The sequence below is a fragment of the Pristiophorus japonicus genome, chromosome 15, assembly GCF_044704955.1.
Source record: "Pristiophorus japonicus isolate sPriJap1 chromosome 15, sPriJap1.hap1, whole genome shotgun sequence".
Lineage (NCBI taxonomy): Eukaryota > Metazoa > Chordata > Chondrichthyes > Pristiophoridae > Pristiophorus > Pristiophorus japonicus.
This window is the reverse complement of record NC_091991.1, coordinates 145,953,633-145,972,140: the sequence shown is the minus strand read 5'-3', so window position 1 is coordinate 145,972,140 and position 18,508 is coordinate 145,953,633. Positions and strand designations below refer to the sequence as shown.

General features: G+C 41.3%; 1 protein-coding gene across 2 annotated transcripts in view; it reads left to right on the top strand.

The window, feature by feature from the left end:
• Positions 1 to 18,508, top strand: part of zc3h7a (zinc finger CCCH-type containing 7A) — a 99,772-nt gene that overhangs the window by 14,459 nt on the left and 66,805 nt on the right. For both annotated transcript variants that reach the window (XM_070901061.1, XM_070901062.1), the window contains exon 2: positions 7,715 to 7,820. In XM_070901061.1, coding sequence (XP_070757162.1) covers positions 7,753 to 7,820 — 68 coding nt within the window. In that variant the 5' untranslated portion in view covers positions 7,715 to 7,752. The remainder of the gene's footprint in view (positions 1 to 7,714; positions 7,821 to 18,508) is intronic.

Below are 18,508 nucleotides of genomic sequence, written 5' to 3'. Positions count from 1 at the left end.
CCCCCCCACCATTTGTAACCTACGCCTGATTTTCTAAAGTGTAGACAAGGTTTTTTCGAGCGTACAAAAATCTTCACTTACTCCATTTTAAGTTAGTTTGGAGTAAGTTTTCACTCATGAAACTTTGAAATCAGGCGTAAGTGGCCGGACACGCCCCCTTTTGAAAAAAAAATTCTGTTCCAAAGTGAAAGTGTTCTAACTGACTAGAACTGGAGCAAACTAAATGACGAGAATTCCGATTTCTAAGATACTCCGTTCTACACCAGTTGCTCCTAAAAATCAGGAGCAAATCATATGGAAAATTGGGGCCAGAGTGTTACAGGCTAGGCGTTAAGGTAAATAGATTTTGGCTTGCCTTATTCTTTGCTGATTAAAGTGAGGGACGTCAAGTTTGGGAAATGAAACATTTCCCACTTTGGCACCCAGTGTTGAGCACTCAGGTATGGCACAAACTGGATGCAAAGTAATTCCCCCTCCTGTCAGTGCCCAACCGCTGTATTGCACCATTGTGAAATTCCCTTACTTTCTACACTTGCAACCTTTTTGGTTTTCCAAGTGAGATTGCTAAATTATGGCAAATTGTAGGCATTTTGTGATCAGAGCTATAGTCTCTAGGTTGAAACAATTTGATTTGTTTTGTGTTGAGCTTTTGTAGCTTGTAGCCCCACCTTTCTAGTTCTATATTGCTTCACAGTTCATGATCTGTTTATTGCCCTGCTATTGACTATTAAACTAATCACTTAGTTTGGTTCACTGTATCCATAAATGAGATTGAGCTGGATAGGTATCTGCTAAGAGCTCTTAAGAACCTGTCGTCAAGATAATGTTTGCATTTTTCAAGGATTAAGGTTTATTTTCACATTGTAGCAAATATCACTTCACTGAAACAGCTTTTATTCTTTTCTACATATAGTGTTAGGTTAAGATTTGAATGGTGGACTGATGTGCTTACATCTGTTTTAATTAATTTTGATATAAAATTTATACAAGCAGGGCATGCCTTGTGAAGGCAAAGTTGTATTAGTTAGAATTCCCAAAACATATCATTAAAGCATATGACTATGATGTGCTCATGATATCAGTGTCTTGCTAGCATATTACAATTTGCAATACTTGTTCAGTGGGGAATGGAGCAGTAGAATTCTTCCCCGCTAAACACTGGTCAAAAACAATCTATTATTTCAGTATTTTGTGTGTGAAGTGATCATATTCTGTTTCTGTTGGTTTAAACCATATATACGCTGAAGCTGCAGAGCTGCTCCTATGTCTGTTGTTATATTGCTTAAGGACGTGCTTATTTGTACCGCATAAATGGCCGCCATGCTCCACCCTTTGTCTATGATTGGTCCCCTTGGAGGATAAGCCACACCCTGAAGTTTCGCTGGAGTGTGTAACTGGAACCACCCATCCCAAGGTCTCACTGACTTTGCAAATTGCAACTTGATCCACTTTGATTTCCTGAAGCGATAGAGGACAGAGCTCCCCAGAAGACAGCAAGGCCAGCCAAAGTGCCTTACCCCGATCCAAGTACATCCTTTCACCAGTCAAAGTGCTTTACCCCAGCCAAATACATGCCTCCCCCAGCCGAAGTGCCTTACCCCAGCACCCACAACTGCATCCTCCCCGCTCCCCCAATTGATGGGGCATTGTGTATGGATTGTTAACAGCTTTATTGGGTATGAAGTGAATAGTGACAATGCTGTGACTTCTGGATATCATCCACTCCAACGATATCCCTTGTAAGGGGTTGGGAGAACGTGATCCGTCTTCCCTGAGTTCCCCCTCTCCCCTCCCGATCTGCGTCTTTTTAAAGTCACCGGCTTTAATTAGAGAATTTTGTAGATTGGAATTAGTTTCAGGCTCAAAAGCACACAGGATTAACAACAAAAGAGTTGTTAAGAATATTATGCTCCTATAACAAAGAGTAATGTCTAAGTCTGCTAGAAGTACCTTTTTTGATGTATCAAAATAATATGTAGCATATTTTGGAAATCTTTGATCATGTTTGGCTTATGGTTTATTTTCATAATGGTGCAGCTTGGCCTTTGCATCAGTTTATTAATCATTAGCATGGTGATCCCTTGTGTTGTATAATAATTGAGCAAGGTACTTTTATATTTGAGGGAATTGGTTTTATTTTCTACAAGGGTACGTGTACAACTCTTTGCCTGTTCCGTATTCCATGTTTTAGTAGAATTTTTGAAACACCCAGGAAGAATCTGTTCTTGATCTTGAATGGCTTGAAATCTTTTTTAAGGTTTTGTGCTTATTTTGCTTATTTGGAATGAACCTTCTGATGTGCATTTTAATTATTGTATTATAATTTTTTTTTTAGTGATTAAAATTGGTCAGTGTGGATTGCTTTTCGTTGCAATAATAGAATTCAGAATGCTTAAATTATTTATCGCTCTCTTTTCAAAATATCCAGGTGTTAATCTGAAAGAGATGCAGTGCTGTGACAGGTGAAAGTTTGGAATTGTGACATTCTCCGTTCTTGTACTCCAAGTCATAGTCAACATCTTCACTGAGGTGTACGAAAGCATGGGCCTTACACTAAAAAACCGTAAGACAAAGGTCCTCCGCCAACCTGACCCCGCCACACAGCACTGCTCCCCGTCCCCCCGTCATTAAGATTCACGGCGTGGCCTTGGACAATGTGGACCACTTTCCATACCACGGGAGTCTATTATCAGCAAGGACAGACATTGACGATGAGGTTCAACACCGCCCCCAGTGCGCCAGCGCCTCCTGAGGAACAGAGTGTTCGAAGAACAGGCCCTCAAATCTGCCACCAAGCTCATGGTCTGCAGGGCTGTAGTGATACCCACCCTCCTATATGGCTCAGAGATGTGGACCATATACAGTTCACACCTCAAATCGCTGGACAAATACCACCAACGATGTCTCTGCAAGATCCTGCAAATCCCCTGGGAGGACAGAAGCACCAACGTTAGCGTCCTTGATCAGGCCAGCATCCCCAGCATCGAAGCACTGACCACATTCGACCAGCTCCGTTGGGCGGGCCATGTCTGCATGTCCGACACAAGACTCCCAAAGCAAGTGCTCTACTCGGAACCCCTACACGGCAAGCGAGCCCAAGGTGGGCAGAGGAAACATTTCAAGGACGCCCTCAAAGCCTCCTTGATAAAATGCAACATCCCCACTGACACCTGGGAGTCCCTGGCCAAAGACCGCCCTAAGTGGAGGAAGTGCAGCCGGGAGGGCTCTGAGCACCTCGAGTCTCATCGCCGAGAGCATGCAGAAAACAAGCGCAGGCAGCGGAAGGAGCGTGCGGCAAACCAGACTCCCCACCCACCCTTTCCCTCAACGACTGTCTGTCCCACCTGTGACAGAGACTGTAATTCCCGTATTGGACTGTTCAACCACCAAGAACTCAATTTTAGAGTGGAAGCAAGTCGAGGGACTGCCTATGATGATGACTCCCGAATATTAACCAGCAAGTGCTCCTTCCCATTATACTTGGCATCCTTGGCCAAGTGGATATTTGGATTTCTGATGGTTTATTTGTAATATAACTTGAGAATAGCTTTTGTTATTGATCCCTTTATGCCAATAACCCTTTATATAACAGGAAGCCAGATGCAAATGCTTTGGCCCCATCTTTGTTGCTGAGCTGACAGATGAGTATTTAGTAGTAGCAGTAAAATTCAAATGCAGTGCATTTCATTTGGATGGAAAAGTGTTATTTATGTCTAACCAGACTTGGGTGCAAATGGAATATCTGTTAGAACTACTGTAAGTTGGTAGAAAATATATATTTTTCTAAAAGCCTATGGAAAATGTCACTGTTTTCTTTTTCCATGTTTTGATTCAACACTTTTGGTTTTATAAATAGGTGCATAGATTAAAAGAGTGGAAAAAAATGAGAAAGCATTAGTTCGTGCAGTAGGATTAGTTTTGAATTGCTCTAGCAAAGAGCTGACACAGACATGAATGGGGCCTAATAGTCTCAATCTGTACTGTAAACGTCTATGCTTCTACGATGAACAGCCTTAAGTCATGCAGCATATAACAAGCCTGGGTAGCTTCCCCAGGATGGCCAAATTAAATGGGTAGAGGCAAATACTGAAGAGCAAGTCCAAGTGGTATAGATGCCTGAGATAGGTGTGTGAGATTAAAAAAAAACCCTTGCAGCCCCATGAATCAGAGTTAAGACACAGTGCCACATACTAGTCAGAGTAGGAATTGCAGGATAACTCGGATGAAACTGTGGCTTAAGGAATGATGCAAGGGGGAGGGATTCAAATTCCTGGGACATTGGAACTGGTTCTGGGGGAGGTGGGACCAGTACAGACCAGACGGTCTGCACCTGGGCAGGACCAGAACCGATGTCCTAGGCAGAGTGTTTGCTAATGCTGTTGGGGAGGGTTTAAACTAAAATGGCAGGGGGATGAGGAATCTATGCAGGGAGGCAGAGGGAAGTAAAAAGGGGGCAGAAGCAAAAGGTAGGAAGGAGAAAAACAAGAGTGGAGGGCAGAGAAATCAAGGGCAAAAATCAAAAAGGACCACATTACAACATAATTCTAAAAGGACAAAGAGTGTTTTAAAAAAAAAACAAGCCTGAAGGCTGAGTCTCAAAACGAGGAGCATTCGTAATAAGGTGGATAAATTGACTGCGCAGATAGCTGTTAACGGATATGATGTAATTGGGATTTCGGAGACGTGGCTCCAAGGAAACCAAGGCTGAGAACTCAATATCCAGGGGTATTCAATATTCAGGAAGGACAGACAGGACGGAAAAGGAGGTGGGGTAGCGTTACTGGTTAAGGAGGAGATTAGCGCAATAGTAAGGAAGAACATTAGTGTGGATGATGTGGAATCTACATGGGTAGAGCTGTGAAACACCAAAGGGCGTTGTGTTAGTGGGAGTTATGTACAGACCACCAAACAGTAGTAGGGAGGTTGGGGATGGCATCAAACAGGAAATTAGGGATGTGTGCAATAAGGGTACAGCAGTTATCATGGGTGACTTTAATCTACAGATTGATTGGGCTCAGCAAACTGGTAGCAATACTGTGGAGGAAGATTTCCTGGAGTGTATAAGTGATGGTTTTCTAGACCAATCTGTCGAGGAACCAACTAGAGAACAGGCCATCCTAGACTGGGTCTTGTGTAACGAGAGGATTAATTAGCAATCTGGTCGTGCGGGGCCCCTTGGGGAAGAGTGACCATAATATAGTAGAATTCTTCATTAAGGTGGAGAGTGACACAGTTAATTCAGAGACTAGGGTCCTGAACTTAAAGAAAGGAAACTTCGACGGTATGAGAGGTGAATTGGCTAGGAAAGACTGGCGAATGATACTTAAAGGGTTGACGGTGGATAGGCAATGGCAGACATTTAAAGATCACATGGATGAACTACAACAATTGTACATCCCTGTGTGGCGTAAGAATAAAAAAGTGAAGGTAGCTCAACCATGACTAACAAAGGAAATTAGGGAAAGTGTTAAATCCAAGGAAGAGGCATATAAATTGGCCAGAAAAAGCAGCAAAACTGAGGACTGGGAGAAATTTAGGATTTAGCAGAGGAGGACTAAGGGTTTAATTAGGAAGGGGAAAATAGCGTATGAGAGTAAGCTTGCAGGGAACATAAAAACTGACTGCAAAAGCTTCTATAGATATGTGAAGAGAAAAAGATCAGTGAAGACTAATGTAGGTCCCTTGCAGTCAGAATCAGGTGAATTCGTAATGGGGAACAAGGAAATAGCAGACCAATTGAACAAATACTTTGATTCTGTCTTCACTAAGGAAGACACGAATAACCTCCCGAAAATATTAGAGGACTGACGGTCTAGCGAGAAGGGGGAACTGAGGGAAATCCTTATTAGTCAGGAAATGGTATTAGCGAAATTGAAGGGACTGAAGGCCGATAAATCCCCAGGACCTGATAGTCTACATCCCAGAGTACTTAAGGAAGTGGCCCTAGAAATAGTAGATGCATTGGTGGTCATTTTCCAACATTCCATAGACTCTGGTTCAGTTCCTATGGATTGGAACCCCATTTTTAAAACAGGAGGGAGAGAGAAAATGGAATTATAGACTGGTTCGCCTGACATCGGTGGTGGGGAAAATGCTGGAATCAATTATTAAAGATGTAACAGCAGCGCATTTGGAAAGCAGTGACAGGATCGGTCCAAGTCAGCATGGATTTATGAAAAAGAAATCATGCTTGACAAATCTAGAATTTTATGAGGATGTAACTAGTAGAGTGGATAAGGGAGAACCAGTGGATGTGGTGTATTTGGACTTTCAAAAGGCTTTTGACAAGGTCCCACACAAGAGATTAGTGTGAAAAATTAAGGCACATGGTATTGGGGGTAATGTATTGACGTGGATAGAGAACTGGTTGGCAGACAGGAAGCAACGAGTGGGAATAAAGGGGTCCTTTTCAGAATGGCAGGCAGTGACTAGTGGGGTGCCGCAGGGTTCAGTGCTGGGACCCCAGCTATTTACAGTATACATTAATGATTTAGAAGAAGGAATTGAATGTAATATCTCCAAGTTTGCAGATGACACTAAGCTGGGTGGCAGTGCGAGCTGCGAGGAGAATGCTAGGAGGCTGCAGGGGAACTTGGCCAGGTTAGGTGAATGGGCAAATGCATGGCAGATGCAGTATAATGTGAATAAATGTGAGGTTATCCACTTTGGTGGCAAAAACAGGAAGGCAGATTATTATCTGAATGGTGACAGATTAGTAAAAGGGGAGGTGCAACGAGACCTGGGAGTAATGGTACATCAGTCATTGAAGGTAGGCATGCAGGTACAGAAGGCAGTAAAGAAAGCAAATGGCATGCTGGCCTTCATAGCGAGGGGATTTGAGTATATGAGCAGGGAGGTCTTACTGTAGTTGTACAGGGCCTTGGTTAGCCCACACCTTGAATATTGTGTGTGGTTTTGGTCTCCTAATCTGAGGAAGGATGTTCTTGCTATTGAGGGAGTGCAGCGAAGGTTCACCAGACTGATTCCTGGGATGGCAGGACTGACATATGAATAAAGACTGGATGGACTAGGCTTATACTCACTGGAATTTAGAAAAATGAGAGGGGATCTCATAGAAATATATAAAATTCTGACGGGACTGGACAGGTTAGATGCAGGAAGAATGTTCCCGATGTTGGTGAAGTTCAGAACCAGGGGACACAGTCTTGGGATAAGAGGTAAGCCATTTAGGACCGAGATGAGGAGAAACTTCTTCACTGAGAGAAATGTGAACCTGTGGAATTCTCTACCACAGAAAGTTGTTGAGGCCAGTTCATTAGATATATTCAAAAGGGAGTTAGATGTGGCCCTTACAGCTAAAGGGATCAAGGGGTATGGAGAGAAAGCAGGAATGAGGTACTGAAGTTGCATGATCAGCCATGATCATATTGAATGGTGGTGCAGACTCGTAGGGCCGAATGGCCTACTCCTGCACTTATTTTCTATGTTTCTATGTTAATATTTAAAATAGTTGACAAATTCTGAAAGTGTATTGTGGCATTTTACTTGCCCCAATCATGAACTTTGATTCCCATTTTAAGGACATTTAATACATTAACAAATAAAATGCTGATGTCATCCTGCTTAATATAAACCTTATTTATTGCATTTAAATTGTATAAATTTGTAAAATAAATTTTACACTTTATAAGGAGAATATGAGAAGTCTTTTTGTTTGGCGTTTTGTGATTTATTGTTTCTCTTTCTTACACAGAATCTGTATCAGTAGAGGAATTGGACGTGAAGGATAACATGTCCAATGCATCCAAGGACAGAAGTAATAGGTGGCAGGAAATTCAGAAAGGACTACAATTTATCCAGTAAGTATCTTGAGCATCACACTTAAAGGTACTGTTCATTTGAAGTAACTGACTAAATTATTTGCCACTGAAGCAACATCTGAAGTAACTTGGTATTTCCTGTGCCTGACCGGAGAATATATATTTTACTGACTAACTAGGTCATTAGTCTTACACAAAAGCAAAATACTGTGGATGCTGGAATCTGGAATAAAAACAGAAAATGCTGGAACTCTCAGCAGGTCAGGCAGCATCTGTGGAGAGAAAGCAGAGTTAACGTTTTGGGTCGATGATCCTTCATCAGAACTGGAGAGTGTTTGGAAAGAATGGATTTTTAACGAGCACTGAAAGGGGGAGGGGAAGAAAGAACAAAAGGGAAGGTCTGTGATAGGTTAGCAATAGAACTGACTGAATGCGAGTTATTTGCCACTATCTCCCATGACACATACAATCTTTGGCTAATTGTGGCAAGTAAACTACTCTCAAATCTTTTCTAATGTTACTTTACAATTGACTAATAGGAACAATTAAAGATTGGCCCAGAGGGTAACAGTCCCTCCAGTTCTCTTCCCCCCCCCCCCTCCCCCCCAACTCCCCAACTCTCAACTTAGAACCTTGCCATAATGACATGGCTGTGATCATTAACGTCCAATGTGAGAATTAACTAGTGAATTCTACTACTGTGGTACTAATTAAGTAATGGTGTTCTGTGGAGGTTGTCCCAGAATCCCTCTGTGCTTTTTTCAATACAGTGGGTATCAGGTTAATTCCACGATTTGATGTCCCCAATGGGGAGTGGCATTCACTAGAAGAGCATCTTGGGAACTCATTCGTGCGCAGCCGATGATTTTCCGTCCATTGAAATGACTGGCCAGAAAATCATGGCTGCATGCAAATAATTTCCCAAGCTGTGCCTGCTGGAAGAGCAAGATCGTGGAATGACTGCTTATGTTTTTACCAATGCGAACATATCCACATCCACTGTCACTGGTTCATGCATTGCTCTTCTGACATTACATAAATGGATTGGACAGTGGGATGAACTTCACCTTAGTGGTGGTGCTGAAAAGTAGGCAGTGCGACTAGTATCACTAGGATTTTAGTAAAGTGTAAAAGTGGGCATGTGAAATTTTCAGGCTATGTCCTCTTGAACTGTGCACTGATCGATCAGTTGTCCAAACTTGGGTTGTGATTAGATGAGAGTATTTGGAATAACAGAGTGACTGCTGCCAACGAACTGGAAGCTGCACAGAAGCATGCTGCGCATAAATGTCAGGTTCCAAAATAAGAAAAATTAACGTTCACCACAACAGACAAAGGACCCAATAGCAAAAATAAAGCTTTCACAATCTGACTATTCCACTATCACCTTCAAGTCACATTTCCTCGTTAAATTGTACTGGAAGTTTTAGCCGTTCATCCTGATGAATTAATCACACCGCTGCGCCTCCCTCCTTCCCTCTCTCTCTCTTGCCTTCCTTTTCCGCTCTCCCTCTTGTTTTTCTCCCCAGTCTTTGTCTTGTGCACCTCTCTCTATCTCTCTGCACTGCCTATACTCTTTCTCAATTATCCTATTCCCAGCTGATTAAATCCTAACATCCTGTGCCTGCATTCTGTTCAGCACCCACATGTTCAAACCACAACAGAGGACCTGATGGTGATAAACACACTCACAATTTGACAACTTCCTAATCTTACCTTCAAGTCACATTACAGACCTCCCAATACCTGAAATTCCACCTTCTCACCTTTCTCTCTCACCAATCTGTGGGAAGTCCATCAAGTTCAACGAAGAAACCACTGAAACCGCGCATGCACAGATGCTTTATTTTGTTGGCAGCAGTCGCGTCCTTTGAACAAATATTAGGGTTAACTACATGCTTTCAGGTCTTGTCTCTAGTTGTAAGAGCAATTGAAGCTGATGAATTAATACATTATTATTATAAATAGTAAAATTAAAGTCTGTTACGGATGAGGGTGGGGAAAGTAGTGAGGGTGGGGAAAGGAGGGCGGGTGGGGGTGGGGAAAGGAGGGAGGGAGGATGAGGGAGAGTGGCTGGGAGAGGGAGAAAAAGAAATCAGCACCTCAAACATGAAGATGTGGATTTCCAGCTTCCTCGATGCCACCCTGTGAAACGTGTTCACAGGTATTCACGATAATTACATGGGCAATTTGGATTGTAGGTGCGTGGAATTTTTTTAAAATTCTGTCATATTTTGGAAATATCGTCATGAATTCCAACTTTTCTTAAAGGTGTGCAAACAGGAATAGTATTTTTCTATATATATTTCACAGTAAAGAGTTAAGATTTGTTTCTCTTGCAGCACTTTTATGTATTCTTATCTGATTGCTACAGATTTCTGTGATTTTATTCTTGGCGGGACCCAGACCGATTATGTTGACAAATTCACAAATTTGAACTAGGCACTGCTCAAAAGAAGTTCTGTATCATTTCTCTAATTATTTTGAAATGTAATGTTTGTGGATTTGTTGTTAATGGTAAATAGTGTGTTGTGTTATATAACATTCTATTGTAACAGAAACATGAAGCAATTTGCTTGATGGTGGATTTATATCACAGTTTGGTTGGCAAATTTCCTTTTTTGCTTGGTTCTGTCCCTTTGTTTTGCGATCATAGAGACAGGAAATGTAGATATGTTAGGACAAAGATCACATTTGTTTTTGATTTGGTTAAATTACACGAAGTTGTGGATGATGCTCCACTGATAACATAATGTCCAAGAGTATCAAGTTATTTTGTTGGTGGTATACGATAAGTTGTGTTGTGTTTATGCAGAATAATGAACTTTTGAGACTAGAAAATACTGTATCAGGCAGATTATTGCATTGGTTGATGTGTTTTTTATATGGTGATTACCACATGTGTCCAGTGTGTATTGTTATCTGACTTTATGCCTTTGTTAGTATTATTTCTGTTGTGGTACAAATAGTGTTGATAAGTAGTGGTTGTGGTAGAGGTAAATTGATTTTACCATGGATGAAATTTCATTAAGGTAAATTGAAGAGCGCTTCATCACAATAAAGAACACAACGTTTGAAGGCAAAAATTACACTTATAATTTATTCCTTCTGAGAACTATTTGTCTTTTTTGATTAGCTTGTCATTTCTGTAATATCAAGACACTTAATTACTTTTGTATCAAGATAATAAATCCAGTGAGCAAAGTGGCGCAGCTTAGAAAGTAGCATTAATAAGTCAAATCCTTAGATTGCTGGTAGGTCCTAGAAAATTGCTGTCTCCCTGGGCTGGATAAGCACACACTAACATAACAGCATAAACCTTGCTTAAATGTTGGCAATAGCATTACTGCTGCAATAGTTTTTCTTTTTCACTGGCAAATCCCTCCCCTCTTCGGAAGGCATTGACTAATGCTGGGATGCATTTCCAAAGGCACTCGCCTAAGTGGTCATTATTCATGTATGAGTCTTGACCGTGAGAGTCAGCAAACTACATTGACCATGGGGAGTGCCATAGCTGTACCCAATTCTATCCTTGCCCAATGTCTATATGCGCGCAGTTCTCCGGATTAATTTTTGGATCGTAGTCACGCAAAAACCCTGATTTTCCCCTGCTCAGGCCAGAGGATTGGAGGCTAGATGTAGAAATCTACCACTGCACCAGCTGAGATCAGTTAACTTAGTGAAGTCTGGGGATTGAATTTATGATGTTCCTGGTCTCTGTAGCTTAGCTAATTAAAGAGCCAATGCATGCATTACTGTGAATTTTCTCTTCAGGCCTGATCTGGCAGCCATAACAATGAACTTCTCTTGATCCTGACCCTGTTGTACAATCTGGTGGACCTTCGTTACGTAACATTATTGAGTCACACATATCTGTTTTCTTCATGGTCTCTTTCCTTCCATTTTTCTCAGCAACAATTCACACAGTAATTATTCCTGTGATTTTGAAAGACATGTCTGGTCTCTTTGGGCTACTTTGAGCAACTGGCCAGTTGTTACGTGCTTACTCAGCTTATGTCAAGTATCATGACAAAAACCTTGTCTTCTATGTGCAGCGCCATGCATGAATGGGTTTCAATCAAATGTAGCATTTGATGCAAGTTGTCAGGCTATAAGCTGTTGGCCTGTTAAGTGGTTGGTATGTTGTAAACATCTATTTTGCTGTTGCTACTCATCTTTTGAGGTCTTGATTGCAGATGGTATCCTGATTGTTTTTTGTTGTTGAGCTACGTGATTGGGTAAATATTTTCAGTTGGAGTGCCATAGATTCTGATAATGTTAGCCTTTGGACTTTCCTCTGGTGTAGTTTTCTGTTTTTTGTTTTCTCATTATTGATATTTAGACCATATTACATGTACCTATTATAGAAAAATGTCTGTTGACGGTGCAGTCATCGTGTTGCATATGTTCAGCAGCATGCTGTTCACCTTAATCCCATCATAATGATGATCAGCACCTCCGTAGTGATTTCTGAATGGACGTAGAGGGAAGATCCATGTTTTGCCCTACATTTGACCCTTAGCCATTCCTTGTTTGAATTACCAATATGTTTCTTCTTCAAAGATTGTGGGTGATTCTGATTTTTTTTTGATTCAGGATGTTGGTTGAGAATGCTGCATTTTTTATGAACCACTTTTTTTTTATAGTCAGTGGAATATTAATAGCTGAACTTCTCCTGTTTGCTTGCTTAAGTGAAGATACCTTCTCTGGTTCACTTTCTTGTGCAGATAGTTGCTTTCCTCTGATTTTTCACAATCTTTTACTGTATTTATTCAAGAATCATCATCAACAAATCTTTACCCACATTCCTCATGAGACTTCTTGTTCAAGATCCCGATTACATCTGCAATATACATTTCTTAGTGGTGTTGTGTGTCGGGGGAAAAATATGGTGGGTTCTCAAAATTCTTCTGTGATGGATATCACTGATGCTTCTGAATGGGTTTACCGCCTCAAAGGACTCCCATTTTCCATAGAAGGGTTATTTCCCATCCTTTGGGTTTGAAATGTTCCTTTTCTTAAAGGGGTTGTCAGTCAAGACTTCAAGCGTCCATTGTCTGAACATCAGGGTCTATATTTTGCAATACAAATAACAGCGAGGCTATCAGCGCTTACTGCTATTAAGGAGTAAATTGGACAGCAACATCTGGCGTCTGCACATGCGCAGTTAAACGTGGAAATCAGGAAGTTGCTGTCCAATTTACCCTGCTCCTCCACAAGCTTCACTACAGTGGTACCTCGCCGAGAGACTCAGCATTCAAATACACGCAACACCATGAAGTTGCTGTACATGCCCACTAGATCGCCACTAAACACACCAGAAAAAGTTGAGGCTTTTCCATTCGAGCGTAAGTGAATTTTTAATGGCGTGATGAGTCTTAATTACCGCCAAACAACATCTCTGGTCCTGAAAATTTAATTTTTCAAATGTAGAATCTCATCCTTCAGATTCTAATTATTGTTGGATTTTTTTTTAATTGAGGAAGGTTGAAGTCAAGGGCCTCTACTGTTGAGTCAGTGATGAGGCATTGGTTCTTTATATTGTAGGCATCCACGATTCCGTCCATCTGGATAGTGGGTCGATACCAGCTGCATGAATATTGGCTGCTGTTTTCCAGAATGGTCAGTGGATTTTAAGTGCTTTTGTGATGGGTTTTTCAAGTCTTCATAAATGGGAAGGTCAATGTAGCTCATGATTTTTTTTGAATCTTGGTAGGGGGGATGCTTTTAGAAACAGTAATCCGAGACAAAATTAACAGTCACTTGGATAGGGGTGGGTTAATTAAGGAAAGCCAGCACGGATTTATTAAAGACAAATTGTGTTTAATCAACATGATTGAGTTTTTTGATGAGGTAACAGAGAGGATTGATGAGGATAATGTGGTTGATATAGATTTCCAAAAGATGTTTGACAAAGTGCCACATAATGTGGCAAGTTTGCCGACGATACAAAGATGGGAGGAAAAACAATGTATGAGGAGAACACACACATTCTGCAAAAGGACATAGACAGGTTAAGTGAGTGGGCAGAAATTTGGCCGATGGAGTATAATGTTGGAAAGTGGCAGGAAAAATCAAAGAGCATGTTATTATTTAAACGGAGAAAGATTGCAAAGTGCTGCAGTACAGCGGGACCTGGGGGTACTTATGCATGAAACTCAAAAGGATAGTATGCAGGTACATCAAGTGATCAGGAAGGCCAATGGAATCTTGGTCTTTATTGCAAAGGGGGTGGAGTATAAGAACATAAGAAATAACTGCAGCAAGACTTCCCTGCTTTTATACTCTATCCCCTTTTGTAATAAAAGGCAAGTTACCATTGGCCTTCCTGATCACTTGCTGTACCTGCATACTATCCTTTTGCGTTTCATGCACAAGTATCCCCAGGTCCCGCTGTACTGCGTCACTTTGCAATCTTTCTCCATTTAAATAATAACTTGCTCTTTGATTTTTTTTCTGCCAAAGTGCATGACCTCACACTTTTCAACATTATACTGCATCTGCCAAATTTTTGCCCACTCACTTAGCCTGTCTGTGTCCTTTTGCAGATTTTTTGTTTTCTCCTCATACATTGCTTTTCCTCCCATCTTTGTATCGTCAGCAAACTTGACTACGTTACACTTAGTCCCTTCTTCCAAGTCGAGTAAGTGTCCACTTTTGTAAGTTCTGAAAAACCTTACCTAGAGTTAAGTTTAGTGCAGGCACAGCCAGGGTGGGGGGATGGGATGGGATGGGATGGGATTGGGTGGGAAGGTGGGGTATGGAGTGGGGGTGGGGGGGCTGAACACGGTGGGGGGGAGGGTGTGGATGGGGTGGGGGGCTGAACGCGGGGAGGGGGTAGGCTGGACGGAGATACCCCTGCTCTCTCCTCCGGCCCTTCGATCATTTCGAGTACCCCCCAATCCACGCTCCTCCATCCCTCGCCACGCTCCTCCATCCCTCGCCGCGCTCCTCCATCCCTCGCCACGCTCTTCCATCCCTTGCCGGTAGCCAAACACAGACTGGGGGAAAAACGCCCTGCTGAGCCATTGCGCAGGCGCGCATGCTCCAACGCACCTGCGCAACGCTGCCGGCACTCAGAAGAACGCTGATCCCTAGCCCCGCCCCCCTGCTGGCTGCGATCGGCTTGTTCCGCCCCAGGGAGACTCTGCTGCGCCGTGCCACGCTCCAGGACAACCGGAGAATTCCCTGGTAAGATTTCGGCGCACTTTTTTTTCCTAGATAGGTTACTTAAATCACGCAGGGGCGCTGTTTTCAGCAGCATCGGAAACTTGGGCCCATTATCTTATGTTTTGATAAAATCACCTCTCATTCTTCTGAACTCTAATGTGTATAGGCCCAAACTATTCAACCTATCTTCATAAGTCAACCCCCTCATCTCTTGAATCAACCTAGTGTACCTTCTCTAAATAGCCTCCAATGCCTGTATATCCTTCCTTAAATACGGAGACCAAAACTGTATGCAGTACTCCAAGTATGGCCTCACCATTACCCTGTACAGTTGTAGCAGGACTTCTCTGCTTTTATACTCTATCCACCTTGCAATAAAGGTCAACATTCCATTTGCCTTCCTGATTACTTACTATACCTGCATACTAATTTAAGGACCCCCAGATCCTTCTCCATTTAAATTATAATTTGCTTTTTTATTATTTCTGCCAAAGTGGATAACCTCACATTTTCCCACATTATACTCCATTTGCCAAATTTTTGTCCACTCACTTAGCCTGTCTATATCCCTTTAGGAAGACACAGGCTGGTGAAATGGGCGGACACGTGGCAAAGGAAATTGAACGTAGAAAAATATGAAGTGATGCATTTTGGTAGACAGAATAAGGACAGGACATATAAACTAAATGGTACAATCCTAAAGGGGATGCACGAACAAAGAGAGCTGGAGGTATGTGTGCATAAATTGTTGAAGGTGGCAGGGCAGGTTGAGAAAGCAGTTTAAAAAAAGCTTACGGGATCCTGGGCTTCATAAATAGAGGTAGAAAAGCGTGGAAGTTATGATGAACCTGTATAAAACACTGGTTCAGCCCCAAATGGAGTGTTGTGTCCAGTTCTGGGCACCACACTTTAGGAAGTTTGTGAAGGCCTTAGAGAAGGTGCAGAAAAGATTTACGAGAATTATTCCAGGAATGAGGGACTTCAGTTATGTTGATACAGACTGGAGAAGTTGGGGTTGTTCTCCTTGAAGCAGAGAAGATTGAGAGAAGATTTAATAGAGGTGCTCAAAATCATGAGGTGTCTGGATAGAGTAGATAGAGAGAAACTGTTCCCATTGTCAGTAGGGTCAAGAACCAGAGGACTCAGATTTAAGGTGATTGGCAAAAGAACCAAAGGCGACGTAAGAAAAAACTTTTTATGCAGTGAGTGGTTAAGATCTGGAATGCACTACCGGAAAGGGTGGTGGAGGCAGACTCAATTTAATCTTCCAAAAAGGAGTTGGATAAATATCTGAAGGAAAAAGATTTGCAGGGCTATGGAGAAAGGGCAGGGTAGAGGGACTAGCTTAGAGTCAGTGAGGGCTTGATGGGCTGATTAGCCTTCTTCCGTGCTGTAACCATTCTATGATTCTGAGGATGGTAGGTGAGAGTCCTGTCCAGGGTGATGCCCAGGTATAATTGGTAAGTAACCTTCCGCAGAAGGAAACATTGAGTTCTTTCCTGGCTGCGTTATTCAGATGGAATGTCGTCACAGCTGTCTTCTCTGGATTGGGGTGGAGTGCCCCAACCTGTCTTTTAAAGACAGTTTTTAAGCCAATCAAAAGCCTAGGATTTAAATATTGACTTGCTTGCATTATTGATATGAGCTATTTTTAAGATTGTGGCACAGGAAAGTTTAAGACACTAAAGTTTGTGGATTATCATAACACCTCTTTTATTTCTATCTTTGTATATGTTGGAAATTACATTGGAGCTAAAAATCTTAGTTGCCAGTGCTATTACTATTGGAGGTCTGTGTGCTTTGTCCTCTGTTTTCTTTTTTAAATTATTTCCAAAACCACCCTTGTTTGCAACATCTGTGGCAGAAACCTGTTTATCAAATTTAGTTACATGTACCTGTACTAGACAACCACCAACAGTGCTGTTACCTGTACTAGAACTGCAGTGTAATAGTGGATGAGGGAAACCTTTATGCTGCTTCCACTCAAACTATCTATCTATATCTATCTTTTAAATAAAAATGAAATACTATTAGATTTTGTCTTTCCAAACTTGAAAGCATTTTGAGCTTTAACACCAGTGTGATGGTAGTGGCCGGATACATTTTGAAGTAATGTATTTCATCACACTAGAAGCATACCTGCTCAATGCTAAAGCATTCAAATTAAGTGCAATTTTTCCAGTGTTTTGGTATGAATAAAGTAGAAATTGGATTACATTACTCTCTACCGTTACTTCAAGCTGTTTAAAAATGACACGAATTAGCCAGTTATTTTGGAAAATATGTATCACCCAACAATATATTTTTCTACAAATGCTGGTTTGATTCAAGAGAACCTTAAACAAAGCATTGTTATCTTGGTGATTGAACAATTCTAAAATTAGGAACCAGATCTGTACAACATGAGGCATTTAAGATGAATGTTTACTTCATTATTATATTACCTGCAGCTTTAGCAGTTTACAGTTTTCAGTAGTTTACTGTGTTCAACTGATAACACAAGGTTGTGGTGTTAGATATTACATCAGTCTGTCATGTGTTGAAATAATTGCATTACAATTACTTCTTCATATGGCTCAAATAAAATCAGGTGTAATTAATAACAATCGACTTTCTAAATTTTGAAATCCCTCCCACTACTATCATTATAACATTCTAATCAAATGTCGCAGCTGAAATGAATACAGCATCCAAGTCTGTACATTTGAAAGTATTGCATATAGTCTATTCCTGAGAAGTCAGGTGTATTTTGTGCAAAGAAAATCCAATAATTTGAACTAGCAACGTAAATAATGCAACAAAGTGTGAATTTAGTGCTTAAAAATGGACTTCTCAGATAATTTGAATTATGGTACTTTGAATTAAGAGGGATAGACTGTAGCACATATATATACAGAAAATGCTGGAAATACTTAGCAGGTCAGGCAGCATCTGTGGAGAGAGAGAAACAAAGTTACTGATTCAGGTTATCAACTATTTCCAGCATTTTGTATTTTTATTTCAGATTCCAGCATCCGCAGTATTTTGATTTTGTGTTTGTGTTAGCACGTATATGTAGGCTGTCGCACCCAGGGTGCTGAGTTCATCATGCCCAAGATGTTGCGTCATTGCACTTCAACCGTGTATGTGGCATTGTTCTGATTTGGCTTGTTTAAAGTATACTTGCCAAATATACTTAACTTTGATTAAGACTTCCGAACACTAAGGTAGGTGGCGCTGCATTCATCCTGGTATTGGGTCCCCGCTGTGAGTGAGGACCAGCTTTTAAGTTTCTTGAGCACTTATACAAGTGGTAAAATTATTATTTTTAAAAGCAAAGTGCTTAAGAAACCTAAAACCAGTTCTGGTTCACAGTCAGAATTGGGCTATTGAGACTGTGGAATTGGGTTTCCCAATGTGGCTTTTTCAAGCAGTGGTGGAAGCTTTGCAGCCATTACTCAGGAACAACCCCACTTCCTTTGCTTAAGTGTCAGTAGGAAAAAAAATGAAGTGAAATGGTTAAGAAATGACCAAAATGAATTGACCTCAACTTTACTGTGTCCTTTCCACGATTTTAT